At 39.3% G+C, this 16,061-nt stretch overlaps 3 protein-coding genes across 5 annotated transcripts; 2 read left to right on the top strand and 1 right to left on the bottom strand.

The window, feature by feature from the left end:
- Positions 1-135: 135 nt before the first annotated feature.
- LOC115627893 (box C/D snoRNA protein 1) lies at positions 136-2,494 on the bottom strand. 3 transcript variants are annotated; one of them, XM_030523786.1, is made up of 4 exons: positions 2,152-2,494; positions 1,859-2,088; positions 1,015-1,799; positions 136-944 (listed from the first exon to the last, which is right to left on the bottom strand). In XM_030523786.1, exons 2-4 carry the CDS (start codon positions 1,978-1,980, stop codon positions 676-678), a joined length of 1,176 nt encoding a protein of 391 aa, XP_030379646.1. In that variant the 5' UTR covers positions 1,981-2,088; positions 2,152-2,494; the 3' UTR covers positions 136-675. The 3 variants fall into 3 exon arrangements, with proteins under 3 accessions (XP_030379646.1, XP_030379645.1, XP_030379647.1); XM_030523785.1 differs by having other exon boundaries at positions 1,859-2,169; positions 2,255-2,494; XM_030523787.1 differs by having other exon boundaries at positions 2,255-2,494.
- LOC115627892 (putative folylpolyglutamate synthase) lies at positions 2,132-5,757 on the top strand. The gene is made up of 6 exons (XM_030523784.1): positions 2,132-2,171; positions 2,871-3,269; positions 3,330-3,506; positions 3,584-4,081; positions 4,700-5,040; positions 5,100-5,757. The coding sequence occupies exons 2-6, from the start codon at positions 2,964-2,966 to the stop codon at positions 5,515-5,517; spliced, it is 1,740 nt and encodes a 579-aa protein (XP_030379644.1). The 5' UTR covers positions 2,132-2,171; positions 2,871-2,963; the 3' UTR covers positions 5,518-5,757.
- Positions 5,758-7,582: 1,825 nt separating this feature from the next.
- Positions 7,583-15,552, top strand: LOC115628010 (homeobox protein B-H1). Its single transcript, XM_030523933.1, has 3 exons — positions 7,583-7,655; positions 14,100-14,580; positions 15,297-15,552. The coding sequence occupies exons 1-3, from the start codon at positions 7,583-7,585 to the stop codon at positions 15,550-15,552; spliced, it is 810 nt and encodes a 269-aa protein (XP_030379793.1).
- The last annotated feature ends 509 nt before the right edge of the window (positions 15,553-16,061 follow it).

The raw sequence follows: 16,061 nt of genomic DNA, 5'->3' as shown, positions 1-16,061 counted from the left end.
TCTTCCCGTGTTTTTATTCACTCCAAAGCAACAACTCTTTTACAGCAATAGTTAAAACATTCACAAGCATTTCTGAGACTTAAAATGGGGGGAAAAACTAATATGACTTAAAAAATTCTTCTTTAAATTGAACCTTTTCTCATATAATAATATTAGGAGATGACCCTACAATTATTTTATAAAAAATTCTGCTTCCAGTTAAACTCATTAAAAAGATTATTTTGATATGAGCCTGCCAATTCCCAACCAATGGCTACATGGTTATATCTCATCAGCACCGATTCATTAATATAGAAATATAATGATGGTGGTGAACAAATTTACTACACTTTTGTGGTAACTTTCCTTCAAATATATTTAAACGCATTTTCTTATAATAAAAAGTAGTTGACTATATAAAGAAACAGCATCGTAAATATCGTAATTTTCACACATCTTGTTACAGTATTGAAATAATTTCTAGTACCTAAGTGTAAAGGAATTTTGGAAAACTATATCCAAGTGACATATATCCTTTTATATGTATATGACCTTAGGGCTGACATTTCAGAAATCACAGGTATAGCCATTATACGAATCGTTGAAAAACTCAACAGAACTGTCTTTTTATTGACACCTTTGTGATTCCCTGATTCCAACAAGGTTTGGTTTGGCTCTACTATACAAATGTGAGCCTCAAAATAACTTCAATGCAGTTTCATGGTCACTTTTAGCCTCCTCCCCATCACTGGCATCTGAGTTCGTGTCAGAGGCGCCACTGCTGGGCATATCGTTATTTTCAAATGCGGCTTCTAGTTCCGCAATGTCTCGTATTGATTGCGATGTTTTCACCTTTTTAGCTTCTAAGCTGTTTGACTTTTGGTGCTTCACCTGTCGCTTGGACGTTGTCTTGCCTGGCTGGGGAGCTTCCGATGCCTCGTTTGCTTCTCCCTCGGCCTCTTCATCTGAAAATAGGTTCAAATAGGTAACTAAAAGAGAATCTTTTTTTTTGTGTTATATTGAAATGGTACGTACCACTGTCAATGATGTTATAGCCGATCAATTGTTCTTCATACGTCACATGTATGGTGGGAAACTCGATGACGGTCTTGCCCGCCAAATTCTCTCGTAACGTTTTCTGCATATCCAGAGCATAGTAGCGTGAACTGCAGTTGCGCACACCCTCGGCACGCAGTAGAGCATGTAATTTGGCAATGCCGGCACTCTGGTAGTAGCACAAAAGCTTGTGCTGCTCCCGCGCCATATCCTGCTCCAGATCCACATATTTAAGTAAGAGCTCTGCTAGTGTCTGCTGCTCGTCGCACCGTGCGTCGACAAAGCGAGCGGGTGCAACGTCATCACCACCAGTGCTGGGCACAGATGCATTCAAAAAGACCCATTCGACGCGCCAGTATAAACGATTTAACTTCCAGTTCAGATAGGTTGTGTTCTGCTTGTGCCGCGTAAAGTTGGGTAGAAGCAGATGCAGACGTGTACCACGCTCTAGAGCTGCCGAACGCATGCGATGCTGTGGCAACGGTACCATTGCCTGTTGTCGAGTGTAGCGCTTGATCTTGTCCCGCTTGCGATCCTCGGTGAAGCGCGTACACTCCTCCAGGAAGCAGTAGTCGCTCATAAACTCACGCGCCGTCATCTCATGAAGTGGTAAATACTTTGTACGATCTCGTATTCCGTCACATTTCAGTTCGCGCTTGTGGATTTGTACGCAGGCTAAACAGCAGGTCTTCACCTCACATTTAGGGCAACAATAGCGCGCTTCGATGCGTGCGCAGACTTCACAGAGGCCCAAGCGCATGGTTCTATAAGGCGGGAAACTGAATAATGGGTCTACAGAAAACAAAAATTATACCTAGTATACCTGTTTTTATTTGTGGAAAGTTCAGATTCATCAACCACTTGGCTGCCAAACATATTCTCAGCAGTCATTGTTGTTTTTGCATCTAATTTCAAATCCATGTGTTTGCATTCTTCTTCTTCCATAAACACAGCTGTTTAGGCGGTGGTGCACGTTTGTCGAAAATTTGTAGTGTTTAGTGTATTTTTTACCCAGTAGGAGGCTGTGTATTATTTTTCTGACGCACAAAATTGCTGTCCACAATAACACACTCAAATTGTTATGTTTATATTTAAATCGGCATTAAATTTGATTACCATAATCAGCTCGGATATCTGTAAGTATCGGGCAATAATAGATGGGGAAATTGAAACTTAGCGCAAGCTAGCGATGGCGACGGAAACAAAACGCGACGTGTACCTCGATTTACATTTGCAGATGTTTATTAATTGGCTAGAGTTTCTTTAGGCATGGCTGAGCGGGTTAATTGGATTTTTCTAGCTACTCAGCGTGTTGGGCCGTCGTCACCTTGTACAGTTTGTTTATTTTGTTGTTGGTAGTGTAGCGTTTCAGCATGTGGGCGTATGTATTTTCGTGCACCACGTGCTTGTATGTGTTGCGTCTGAGTACATTGGGAAAGTTGCCACCTTGCAGCAAAACTATCGATGGTACTTATCGTTTTTATCATATGTGCATGCACTTATCTTAGCTATCAAAGGTTAAGCGACCGTTATCGTACTGATATCTTTTTGAACAGTCGCCCAGCAGAAGTTGAAGTTTTATAAATGAATAGATCCATGGTGTTGTGTATAGATATGGTAGCTAGGGTCACTGCAAAGGCAAAAGTGTGTGTGACTGTTGCGCGTGTATTACAATATTATAGTGCTGCCTATCTTATCAATGGAGCGAGTAATGAAATGAGTAATTAGCATAAAAGCTGATTTTTTATATATAGTTACTATTATTCTTTTTACAAACAAAAAAATAAAATTATCTATACTCTCTCCCCTGTCTCTCTTCCATTTCGTAAATTTAGAATTGGCAATAGAGAAAATCTAGCACGCACAGCGTGTGAGAGCGTTAGCCATAGAGCAGAGTGCGATATCGTTGTAGGTAGAAACGCTCAAATATGACTGTAATTCGGTTGCTTAATTCAGTACACAAGAATACAAAGCCCAGTTTACGTGCGTTTCTCCTGAGAATGAATGACATCAAGCAACACATTCGGAATTTAGTCACCATACCACCTTCCAGTACCCCCACGCACGCCTCGAGCAGCAGTAGCAGTAGCTCCCACTTCACAATGTTGTCTCAGCTGCCGTTTCGCATATGCCAGGAACAACTTTCAAACGCATCGCCGTTCGAAGACCTAGTATTGTATCCCAAGGGACGCAGCAACGATGATAAAAACAGTGAGGTGAATGCTGCCTTTGAGGTGCGTTTTTCGTTTCCGATGGCCGGCATTTTAGTTCAGCAGCTCACTAATTATTTATAGACGGCCATACAAGAGCTAAATAAGTTGCAGCCGAATGAGCAAACCATAAGACGTTCTGTTGAAAATCCTAAGATCAACACTGTTAAGGATACCGTCAAGTATCTAGAACGGAGCGGTCTGCCCCTCAACGTCGTGGAACAGTTGTCATTCATCCATGTGTCGGGGACCAAGGGGAAGGTGAGTGAGCCTCGACAACTGATAAGCGACAAAGTTTTTTGACTTGATCTTGATCATGATCACAAAAATGATCGCAGGGCTCCACTTGTGCGTTAGTCGAATCCATATTACGTCAATATGGGGCACGCACTGGTTTCTTCAGCTCTCCCCATGTGCTGGCCACCAACGAGCGCATCCGCATCGATGGCGAGCCGCTGGCCAAACAGAAGTTTGTGAATTACTTTTGGCCTGTCTACAAGCGGTTGATGGCAAAGCGCGAGAATGAAACCGACATGCCCGCGTACTTTAAGTTCCTCACAATTCTCAGTTTTCATGTGTTCGTTGAGGAGAATGTGGACGTGGCCGTGATGGAGGTGGGCATTGGTGGCGAACAGGATTGTACAAATGTGCTGCGCAATGTCCGTACCGTGGGCATCACCTCCCTGGGTCTGGAGCACACCGAGCTCTTGGGAAACACCATGGAACAGATTGCTTGGCAAAAAGCGGGCATTATCAAGCCATACTCCCACGTCTACACGCATGTCACTCAGCCTGAGTGTCTGAAAGTGATACGCGATCGGGCTCTTGAGAAACAGGTGAGCAATTTATTTATACGAGTATGTTAGAATAATACGTGATGAGTCATATGTGGAAGAGTGGTAATTCATTTCAATTGACTTTTCGCGTTTCCCAATTTGATTGAATATCTTGAAATTGGAAGTCTCCAGTTTTCGCAAGTTGAGTAAATTGATCATATTTTGTACAAACAGGCGAATCTTTTCATACAAACTCATTCTATTTTACAAATAAACTTGGAAAAGTAAATCTCAAAGGAGTTTTTTTTGTTTTTAAGAAATAAAAGCTTCTATTTAAGAACAAAATTCTTGTTGTTTTTAATTGAAAATAACAAATAGTCATCGATTTCGACATTTTCGATTGTGATCGAAGCGGAGATGGAAACAGGCCTGCACAAGTATTAAGTCTTTGTTAAAAACTTTTAAATAAAAAACATTTAAAAATAAAAGGTAAGAAAACATTAGCTTCTAAAGTAGATATAGCTTTAATTAACCGATTTAGTTTGAAGATATAACGATCTTTCTATTGTAACCACAGTACCTTTTTTGTGCGACTAACTCTATGATATACATATGTACATATATTAGCATTATTAACAATTTAATATATAGATTGCTTTTTCGGTTTTTCCCCCTCAGGCCACTGTACACGAAGTTCCAGCTTTTGAGCAGTACTTTAAGCACAATCTGTATGAGGACTATTGGCCGACATTCAATGAAGTAATTCGTCTAAACGGCTCGCTGGCCATACAGTTGGCCTATGACTGGCTACGTCAGACGCCCAGCACGCTGCACCGTCGTTATCCCATTAACGAGCCCCGAATGTGCGATGAGGTCTTCTTAGGTCTTCGAAACTGTCACTGGCCTGGTCGCTGTCAGCTCGTTCAGTTTCAGGGCATGCGTCTGCATCTGGATGGAGCCCATACCAAGGAGAGCATGCGTGTGTGCACCGATTGGTTTTGGAAGAGCACCTCTGACAGGTTCGTGGAACGCCTGACTAACTCGAAAGTACTTTCTGACTGTCTGACTTGGCTTACAGCAATAATCCGAAAATTCTAATATTTAATCGAACCGGTGATTCGGATCCCATGCCTATGCTGAAAATGCTCTCCGAGAAGTGCACATTCGACATGATCTGCTTTGTGCCCAATGTGGCCACCGTCAAGGGCATCAATCCCAATCAGGTCATGATCCGCTCCAGTGCTGAGGTTCAGTTGAAGCGCGCCCACGCCATAGCCAGGAGCTGGGATGAAATGTGCAACGCCACCAATCAGATCAATAACTCCCGAGTCTACTCCACAGTGTACGATGCCTTTTCTGCCATTCGTGAGCGTTTTTCCATCAATAATCACGAGCTGGATGTCCTCATCACTGGCTCCATACATCTTCTGGGAGCTACCATTGCAGCCCTCAACGAATTTCATATCAAGGCGATTCCTGTGAATGGACATCAGTAACAATCTGGTTTTGAAGCTGCAACAGAATTTCTAAAATTCAAAATTATTCAAACTTTAATTCGATGGTATATAATGATGCAGATGGTACGGAGACAATGTCGGGGCTGAATTTGAAATTACGAATTAAGTAACGATGCGTTGCTTAGTTTATATTTTATAAATTCGGATATGTATATTTAGAGATGTGTGTATAGTATAGATTGTAAGAAGCGCATAAAGACATATTTTACATCATTTTTATAACTTGAAGTTTTCATTTCTTCACTTATTTCAAAAATTGTTGAGAAAATTGCCTTGCTGTATGGCAAACTAGGCTAGAAATATTGCAGCAACAAATATATATGTATATATATATATTTTTTTTTGTAAAACAACTGCTTCTTTTCTATCGACTCAATGTTCATTTTCTTCTTTAAAAATATTTTTAGTACTACTTGTATTATAATATTATAGCTAATTTAAAAAAAGTCCGATTGGTGCGTAGATTATTTCGCGCTTTCCGGTAGGAACCAAGGAATTAAGATTCAATTATGGCATCTAAATAAAAAAACAAAGGTTCCGCAGGATTAGTTGTGTTCAAACGCAAGCTTCAATTGCCTAAACCGAGTTACGTTCATAATAATCTCAATGATACTAGAGTGATCTACGAATGGGTACCTAATTTCCCATTTTGAAAACTTTGGAAACTTTGCCTTTCCATCCAATATAGCAACATAGATTGAGCTGTAACTTTCGGAACACTAGAATACAAATTGTGGTCAAACATTTCAAGTGTTTAATCCTTATTCTAAACATTTATGGTACTACCGAAACCTTAACTGATTAATATTTTTTACATATATAATGTATATATTTTTTTACCTTACTACTGATGCGAAGACAGTATAGCGAACCAGCGATGAATAAAAAAAATTAGCACAGCATTAAACTCACTATTATGTCGATTTATCCGTCGGCTAAAGCAACAACTGCAAGGATATGGACCGGGTTGACGTTCCGGCGGCGTTGCAACGCGATGAGCGGACCACGAACGAGCGAACAAGCATTTCGAGCAGTGTTACAAATTCAAATGCGAGGATATCCTTGTTTCGAGCTCAGCGCACCTTGCTACCTGAGCAGCAGCGAGGATAGCAGCAACAACAAAAGGCCACAGGGGGTTGTTGTGACTGTCGACCAATGAGCGAACGGCAACCCTGCTCGCGTGGGTGTCGGTCCAATGCTGAGCGAGATGGCATATGTTGTGTGTGTGTGTCTGCGAGCCATGAAAACAAAATGGCTAACGTTAAGCGGCAACGGAAGCTTTGCTTTTTGCCTGTGTGCGAGCGAGATGGCGTTGAACTTATTTAATAACGGTTAAATGGCATGTTAACGTCACCGCTACCACAGCCGCCACATCCACCACCACCACAGCCTCTGTTTCTGATTCTGGTTTTGGTTCTGGCTCTGCCGCTGATGACGATGACGACGACTACGACGCAGACCGCTGCTGTGCATACTAAACTGTCCCGTTTACAGCAACAAATCTCGTAATTCACTTTTTTTCGGCTTGTGCTGCTCCTTCTACCACAAGCGCATACATGTATGTGTGTGTATGTGTATGTGTATGTGTATGTGTGTGTGTGTGTGCGTGCTTGTCAGTTTTTTGCTGCGCTCGCGTATTCGTTAAAAGGATTAATAAATGTTCGCATTTCAGTTGTTCATTTGACTTCGCGCTTAACGGTTCAGCTGTCCGCCAATTCGCGACAATTCAATTAAACAAATCCCAAACTAAATCTCTTCATGAGCATATAAAAGAGAAATCCTCATCATTCTATTGGAATTGCCGCCGGCTCCAGCCAGGATCAAACCCATTTTTTTTCTTTCTGCATTTGTGAATTGTGAGTTTCTCACAAAAACATAAACATAAACAATCATTCAATTATGTCTAAACCGCAAAAATTTAACAAAATATGCCCCATAAAGAATTATAAATAAATCTATTGAAATTCGACGAGAACTACAGAGGAAGTTATTTCATTGAAAAGGCAAACAGTTGTACATTTAAGGTTTAAATATTGACACAAGCATGCAAAGCTCAAAATCATTTTTAATTCGTGACTTACTTGGAGATCTAATAAATCGCCGACAAACAGATTCAGGTATGTAAGCCACAATGACTTTCGATTATATAGTTTTAAAAGTAGCTCTAAAAATAGATTTTGTAACACAGTATTCACTGTGTCACCAAATGTTGGACAATCCCTAAAGTTTGATATCGAATTGCTTTGATTTTGATTTCCAATGGTTTCACTAGTGGTCTATGGATTCCGTGAACGGCAGCTGTGAAATTATTGAACGAAATATCATCTAAACTTCCGTCAACAAAATTTGATTTCGATTGTCTAAACTAATTATTGTTCAAACTAATTATTTACAAATTGAAACTTCAGCAACGTGGAAATTTATTAAAATATTTAGATGAAAAGAAAGTTATTAAACATTTGTTAATGAGGGAATGTGCTGAATGAAATAAAATCGGAAATCCATGTGCATTCAACTTAGCATTCTATGTTTCCACTTAAATTTTGAGCTATACAATAGTCAGGGTCTGTATCTAGGATGCATGTATTCATTTTGTTACATACAAGTGATTACATTAATCAAACAATATATATGAGAACTTAAAATAAGAATAACTTCTCCTATAAGTGTGCACTGTCTTCTCGACGACTCAAACGACTCCCCTCTACTCATTCTTGACACAATGAAGAGTATTGTTTATATAGCAGTTGTTCTAATCTTTTATGCACAAATTTTTCAATGTTGAAATACATATGTATCTATATTATATTTAATATTGGCGAACTGATACGCTTTCCACTGTTTCTCGTAGCAAAACAACTAGAAAAACACTAAATGCGGACCTATGAAGTGTCACCTGCCGCTCAGTTTGCGGCAGCTGAGCCCTTCTTTACGATAATTAATATATAAATCGTTTTCAAAACGTGTTCTTTTTCTATTATTTTCCATCAAATTATCTCAAGTTTTTCTAACGTTCCTTGGATAAAACTTTCGAATTACACACAATTATTTGTTAGTTTCTTTTCAGGTTTTCTAAAGTAAATACTCTCTTCGATTTCATTTTCAAAATACCAACAAGCACCCCCCACAATATAAGGCTGTCCGAGTTGATTGTTGTTGAATAATAAGTATTATACGCGACCCACAATTTACATTTCATTTCATTTTTAATCACTTATAAAAAATGTCTTACATTTACGTTTAATACGAAAAGATACACAAATCCTCCCTTGCTTCATCAATATAGCTCCCTTATTGCCACATGCTTAGTATCATGGAATGTTCCTGGAGTTTTTGTGCTTTGGATTGAGAGAACTGTTCAGTTCCACTTATATGTACACACATACTATACTCACACGCACACATACAGAGTTGAGTTGAAAAACTTTCACTTGGTGGTTAACTAGAAGCAATTAGCCTCTAAATAGTTGAATTGTTGGGCTAAACTTTATTTAATGTCATGCATAATTAGAAAGATGTCCTCACACATCTACAGATCCTTTTATTCACGAGCATATATGTGCAAATGCACAGCCCATGTGAGCGAGCACCTGAGGCCATACAAGGCAGACAAAGATTCACATTCGTAATAGAGCCGCACCACAGTGGTACGAAACTGTAATCGCAGTGGACGAACTAAGGGCTGACGTGGAAACCGATGTGAAAAGCTAGGATGCTGAAACTTGAATCAGAAAAATAGCAATTATTTATGTTCGCAAATCAACTTGGAACGAAGTCAATGGTTGCAGAAATTGAAAAACAATTATTGATAATGAGAACTGAATGATAACTTATTATTTATAAGTAAAGACATAGATATTGTGGATATCTTTTTGTAAAGAATTGTCGCGCATTGGAACACATTAGAAGGATCTTTTACAATCGCTTTTGCTTTTGCTTAGTGCTGTATAATATATATATAATATGTATATACATATATATATATGTATGAAGTATGTAAATACAACTTCAATTATTATTAAAAAAGGAAGACTTTGTAGTTTTAGTTTTTGATTATTCTTTCATTCGATCAACTAGAAGAAGGCAAATACACAAATGTACACAAATATTGCCAAATCGGTTGATCAACGTTATCGTATACCAGCATTTTTTGGAAGATATTTATCCCCGTGGTAGATTTAGAGTATATAGCTTCTCTGGTATCGGAACAGATGGAAGGATAAAGTGTCTTGGAGTACGTGCTGGCTCATCAGTTATGTGCTTGTCGTCAGCTCGTTGCATACTTAGTCCTTGTACTATATCTTAAAATGGACAACGTGGAGCTGACATTCAGTTGGATGCTTTCGTTATTATTGTAGAGCTCTGATTTTCTCTAAAAAAGTAATAGGTATAATACTATATATAATCGGACTGCTGTCTTATTTGTGCGAATGTGTCCCAAAGAATAGGACTATTCTACCTTAATTCGATGATCCATTGCTCCCTATGAAGATTGATCAATTGTACTGAAGAGCAATGTCAATAAATATTTTTGTAGGGTACATGGGTACATGGGTTTCAAAAGTTGGGTCTAGTGCCATTATTGTTAATTAGAAATACATACATATATCTGTAATATAAATATAAATAAATCGCACATAAATTTCAGGATAGCTCTTACTGTTTTCTTGAGCTTTTGTTCCACCGTGTGCCTTGTCTAGAGCATATGCAATCGTTGTTTTTACTTTTCTACAACATACACATAAACATGTATGATTTATGATGTGTGTGTGTGTGTGTGTGTGTGGGTGTAATTGTTGTTATTGCTGTCGAGCTAAACAATCAAAGTGTTTGTACGTGACAAATTGCTTGAGCGCGAGTTAAAGCAACAACAACAGCAAGGGCTGATGACAATGTAAAATTAAATTATTGCCCTAAGCGTTTGTTCGTTTGCTTATTTGGCTGGCTCAGTCCTGCCACTGCCAGTGCCACGCCCACAGCCGTGCGCCTTCATTTCATTCACACATTTTTGATGCTAAAAGTTTTGACTGTATAGGTGTGAGATTTAAATGCCTGCGGCTAGCGGTTGTTAGCGGTTGTTAGTGGTTTGACAACAACAACAACAACAACAACAACAGCGGCAGCAGGCTGATGGTGGGGTTGATGGTGGGGGTGGGGGATGGGTTCGGTGGGGGGGTGAGTGCTTGCATGTGAAGTGGGCGCTAATTGGCCGCAGCGTTGCAAGTAATGCGAAACAATTGAGAAATGTGCAGCTTAAAAGCAATGGGAATAGTAGCCGGCAAAAGCAATTAGAAGAAACACACATCCACATCCACACACACACACGCGCTTACATAAACACACACCCATGCATGTAGAGATAGTCACGGATGAGCATTTTGAGCAGCTCGTTGCATACTTTGTGGCGCTTTTTGTTGATTTGCGTTTAATTGAAATTTTGTTTTAAAATTAACGAAATTGCTAAGAATTTGTTTTAAGAAACCTATTATTTTAATCGTTTATCCATAAATATTTCATAAGTACATATTAATGCACTTGCTTCATATTTTTGCTACGACTTAAACAGCACTGAAAAGTAATAACAATTTGTGTTCAACGATTTCTGAGTGGTTCAGATTATAGCCTGAAGGAGCTTGATTATTACAAGTTAAGCTTTACACCATTTCCCATAACAATAAACTGATTTCATCTAGAATTTCAGCAAGGAAGCTACAAAGTCGAATTTGCTTGTAAATATTTAAATTGAGGATTTGGAAGGTTCGAATAAAAATCAACCAACACACGTGGTGTGTCTTTTAAAATGTTAAATGCTAAATAGTTGGCTTAAAGTCAGCTTAATAACTTACTTAGTAATATATGCACATAATTAAACTAAATAATGAATATAGCATTGCTGGAAATCAGTTTTATATAATTTTCTCAAATTTAATTCTGAATAAAGTTCTACTTAGACAGAAAAGAAGGCTCCATTGCCGTACCTTTATAGCAAACAAACCAGTTATATTACTAATTTCTGATTTTGTCGAATAGTCATACTAACATCTGGATGCATATGTAAATCTTGGTTTTGAAAGGGAACGATCTAAAGTGCTAAATTAAAATGAGGCAAAACGATTTTTCCTAAACTTTATTGTTGTTTTATTTTAATTTCTATCAAATGGTAGATCTTTAATAATCATAATATGCACTTGAACTTCGTCTAGCTTGGCTCTCGAGTAGAGTCTGGCAAAAAAGGGAATCTTTTTGTATCTCACAGCGCGCGCACCTCAAGTGCCTATTAAATGGCAATTGTGCTGCAAATTGATACGACGTGACTTTTCGGCTAAAAAGGAAGTCACTCGACTCCAGTCAGTCCGGCTGTTCGTCAATCAGTCAGTCTGCCAGTCTGTCAGTCAGCCAGTCAATCAGTTAGTCAGCCAGGCAGGCAGTCACTTAAACGATGCTTCCTACACATTCGCCCACTCGTAATTGAATCAACATATGGATGGGTGTGTGTCTGGGCAGATGCTCATAAAAATATAAACCAAACAGGCAAACAATTTGGGGTTAAAATATATAAAAATAATTTCCGCCACAAATACAAATACAAAAAAAAAAACAACATACTATACATACGAGTATGTGGATGAGAAAGCTCTGGCTTGTCTCTCGCTGCGCGGACACACGTGAGCTCCCGGAGCGTTGGGTTAGCCTGTGGCTGCCGTCGGTGGTTGAGGGTTAAGGCGAAAGCCAAAGAGGAAATCAACAAATTCCAATAGGAAACAATTGAGGGCGCGACTCGAGACGACACGTGAATATAATCAGGCAGTCCCGCAGTGCCCCGTGGCTGGATATGTGAAGAAGTATGTATGTATATAGCCACACATTCTATGTATATGCAGATGTGGGAGTGTGTGAGTGTGTGTGTCTGCTCGAAGGATATAAATAACATGTTTTCGATTGTTGGAACTCGTCAAATTATATCTGCACTGAGATTCAGATGCGTCTGTATGTGTTTGTGTTTGTGTGTGTGCTTTTCCCTGTCTGTGTGTGTCTCGTTAATGGACCAACGCCCACTTAAAGGCGCACTCTCAGTGTCTGCCTGGATTGTCTTTGGTCCATTATAAAAATAACTTCCATTCTTAAGCGTTAACACGAGCACCGCCGCAGGACAATAATGAGCATAGTTGAGGGGGGAAGAGAGCGAACGAGAGAGAGAGCCAACAGGAAGCGCGCACTTTGCAATCCCTGATGTTGCCATTGGCCTTAAAGTGCCTGCACGCGCAGCCACAAAGCCGAGTAAAGGGCAACTACACAGGACCCAAGCCAAGAGGCACCACCAATCACCAATTCCACTTAAAGTCCATTTTATAGTACTTACTTACCCAAACTACCCACAAAAAATATTGCACAACTCTATGCTTCGGGGCCACCAATCTTTAGGTTATTGAATGCGCATATGAATGGCGAAGGCACCGCTGAAGAGCTTTGATAGATCTATAGCTGTTGCATTATAAAGTGATCCAATCCGTCTCTATTTTCTTAATCCAAACTACCATTTACATGCAAATATACTATCTATGCTTATGGTTAGCTTTGGAACGCTTTGGGGCCACAAATCTTTAAGTTATTGAATAAGCATATGAATCGCTAAATACGTTTGAAAGACGTTTGGTTGTGGCATTATAAAGTGATCTAATCAATCAAAATCCACACTACTATACGCATTGAAATATATCTATCTATCAGTGCAATTGATATGCTTCGGGGTCACCAATCTTTAAGAAGTTGCCGCATAGTACTATAATGTTTAGATCGTTGTGGTTGTTATATGACCAATTGATCCAATCATTCCTCATATTTGTATAACTCAATTGTTATATATATTCACCGAATCCAAATTTTTATTGAATTGAAATACAGCTAATTCTGTTTTTACACGGTAGATTGGTGCCAGAAAAAGTCGCGTAAAAAAACATTGACCATATGTAACTATGAATTGTGCTAAGTGGAATAAAAATAAAAAATATATAAAATTTTTAATTTTCAAACCGTGTTAAATCAAAACCGTGTGAAAAAAGACCGTGTAAAAACAGAATTAGGTGTATTTAGGGTCTGTTTGCTGGCAGCTGATCTTAAATTTGTTGAATAAAAATATAATATGTATTTGTTTTGATAGATTATATCTATGGCTATTATGTCTGCCTTTGTCCGATTTCAATTTCAATGAACACGAGTTTATTTTATTGTCTCTTCCATTGCTAAGGATTTTTAATGCTGCCCAGAATTTCAGAGCCACAGAAGCGATGCTTCGTGCTCGTAATTTAAATGTAGCTTTCTACTTCTATTTCAAACTTCTCATCAATCGGTTTGGATTATTATTATAAATTAACGTTAACAATTGGTCTCCATTGTACGTTCCTAGCAGGTCCGCTCTTCTTCTTATTGCTTAATATAAAAACGCTTACAACACATCGGTGGAACTTTTTCTGGGCATACTACTGTTCGCAATACCTATATCTCAGATGTGATAAAAACTTTTGAATATTAGGATTGCTGTTTAATTGTTCTTTACGTTACAGAGATCGAGCTCTCGAACGATGACTCGGACATAGACATTGAGGATCGCTCCACACCCGACTCCAATGGCTGTCAGCAGGAGCTGTTGTCCCATCACTATAATCACAACGAGTCCAGCGTGGAGTCCTGTGGCACGGGTACGCCGGGACTTTCAGCGGCAGCAGCGGCTGCTGGTGTGGCCGCCGGCCTTCTTGCTGCGGCAGCAGGCGGCGTCAACGGCAACAACAGCCACAGCCACAGCCACAATAGCACCAGCAACAACAATCTAACTGGCAGTGGCAGCTATGCGGAGCACAAACTGCAGCTGAGCAAGAGCGGGCGGAAGCCGCGTCGACGTCGCACCGCCTTCACGCATGCCCAGTTGGCCTATTTGGAGCGCAAGTTCCGCTGTCAAAAATATTTGAGTGTGGCGGATCGCAGTGATGTCGCCGAGACGCTCAATCTGTCCGAGACGCAAGTGAAGACCTGGTACCAGAATCGACGGTAGGTGTATGACAGGCTCAAGGCTTTCATATTTTAAAGTAAATAAATAAACGGCGTACCACATATACCGCTTTGCAATTTTAAATATTCAACAAATACTAAAAAAAAAAAAAATTAAAAGAAAAAATACAATGTTAAGATTTCCAGAATAGGAAACATATTTGGAGGCAGCTGAAACCTCTACTCTGCTTCTGGAACAACGCTCGCAACGACTGGGATTGCAAGAAAGTATTATTGAGAAGTCCAAAACTAAACCAAACTAAAACCAGTTTCAATAAAAAATTCAAATTCTTTAGAATAGAACCAAATCAGAACACAGGAGAGGATTTTTTTAGACAGAGCAAAAAACCGCAGTCAAATAAATTCATAGTAATAAGATTCAAAATAAAATGTATTAAAGAAAAAATCAGTAAAATAATTAAAATTTGACAAATAAAATGAAATAAGGAGAAGACGTGTGTTCAGCACGACAAACAAAATTGGAATGACTGTGAATAGGTGCTGCTGTCAGAAGGTAAACTTTTCGGATAGTGTTGGGTGGGTCGACAGTGCTGTAAAGCAATAAATCAGAAAGTGTTCAAAAGAGAATGTTTCTAGGAAGCCAAAAAATTAGAATAGATTGTTAAAGGTTAAAGACGATTGCAGAAACTAAATTAATAAATTTGTTTAAAACCCGAATCCTAAACTAACAATTCTTCGCTCTCTCTTCCTCTTAGTACCAAATGGAAGCGTCAGAATCAGCTACGACTGGAGCAGCTGCGTCATCAGGCCACACTGGAGAAGGACTTTGCGGTTCAGGAGAGTGGGGGCGGTGGCGGTGGGCTCGGCTGCTGCCCCTCCGGCCTACCCACAACCTTCAGTGCCGCCGCTGCAGCAGCTGCTGCCGCCAGCAATCCTTGCAACTTCTTGACTTCCGCCGCCGCAGCGGCTATCTTTCGGAACGTGGGTTACGTGCACGGCTGCCCCATGTAGAAGGTCCAGGTCCCGATCCAGGTCCAGATCTAGGTCGCCCACCGCCACTTGTCTGTGTAAATAATATGAGAACTGTTTTTTTTTTTGTCTTTTGTGCAATAACAAATGAGATAATATACAATATGTGCGAGTGTATAATTTATGCCCAATCATAAATCTAGGCTTAGTCTAATTACCTGTAATATACATAAACGAATAGCAGCAACAACAACAACAAACATTTTTTTGTGAACATAAATGCACCGCTCTATGAAGAATTTTTTTTTCGTGAAACCTATGTATTTGAAATAAAATTTTCGATACAAAATTCAAATGCCGTTTTTCATTTAAAGAAGGAAAAGTACAACGAACTGCTTGGATATATGAAGATACCCATTTGTAAAAAGATTTGGTTACATAGTAAGTATTGTTAGAATGTTTTAAGGAGTGCCACGACTAATTTTCGAATACGTTAAACTTTTCATTTATCAGAGCTATTACAAATAAATAAATATTCGTGGAGTTTGCCC

The sequence above is a fragment of the Scaptodrosophila lebanonensis genome, unplaced genomic scaffold (genome assembly GCF_003285725.1).
Source record: "Scaptodrosophila lebanonensis strain 11010-0011.00,11010-0021.00 unplaced genomic scaffold, SlebRS2 tig00000098-arrow-pilon, whole genome shotgun sequence".
Classification (NCBI taxonomy): Eukaryota; Metazoa; Arthropoda; class Insecta; order Diptera; family Drosophilidae; genus Scaptodrosophila; species Scaptodrosophila lebanonensis.
This window is presented reverse-complemented; position numbering and strand designations above follow the sequence as displayed.

Bases quoted from the DNA above. Each gene is read 5' to 3' on its own strand.
- LOC115627893 (XM_030523786.1), bottom strand. From the start codon at position 1,980: ATGGAAGAAGAAGAATGCAAACACATGGATTTGAAATTAGATGCAAAA. The intron at 1,800-1,858 runs GTATACTAGGTA...CCCGCCTTATAG, and splicing joins CTTTCCACAAATAAAAACAG to AACCATGCGCTTGGGCCTCT. The intron at 945-1,014 runs GTACGTACCATT...ACCTATTTTCAG, and splicing joins CTATAACATCATTGACAGTG to ATGAAGAGGCCGAGGGAGAA.
- LOC115627892 (XM_030523784.1), top strand. From the start codon at position 2,964: ATGACTGTAATTCGGTTGCTTAATTCAGTACACAAGAATACAAAGCCC. The intron at 3,270-3,329 runs GTGCGTTTTTCG...AATTATTTATAG, and splicing joins AGGTGAATGCTGCCTTTGAG to ACGGCCATACAAGAGCTAAA. The intron at 5,041-5,099 runs GTTCGTGGAACG...CTTGGCTTACAG, and splicing joins TGGAAGAGCACCTCTGACAG to CAATAATCCGAAAATTCTAA.
- LOC115628010 (XM_030523933.1), top strand. From the start codon at position 7,583: ATGCAAAGCTCAAAATCATTTTTAATTCGTGACTTACTTGGAGATCTA. The intron at 7,656-14,099 runs GTATGTAAGCCA...TTTACGTTACAG, and splicing joins TCGCCGACAAACAGATTCAG to AGATCGAGCTCTCGAACGAT. The intron at 14,581-15,296 runs GTAGGTGTATGA...TCTTCCTCTTAG, and splicing joins ACCTGGTACCAGAATCGACG to TACCAAATGGAAGCGTCAGA.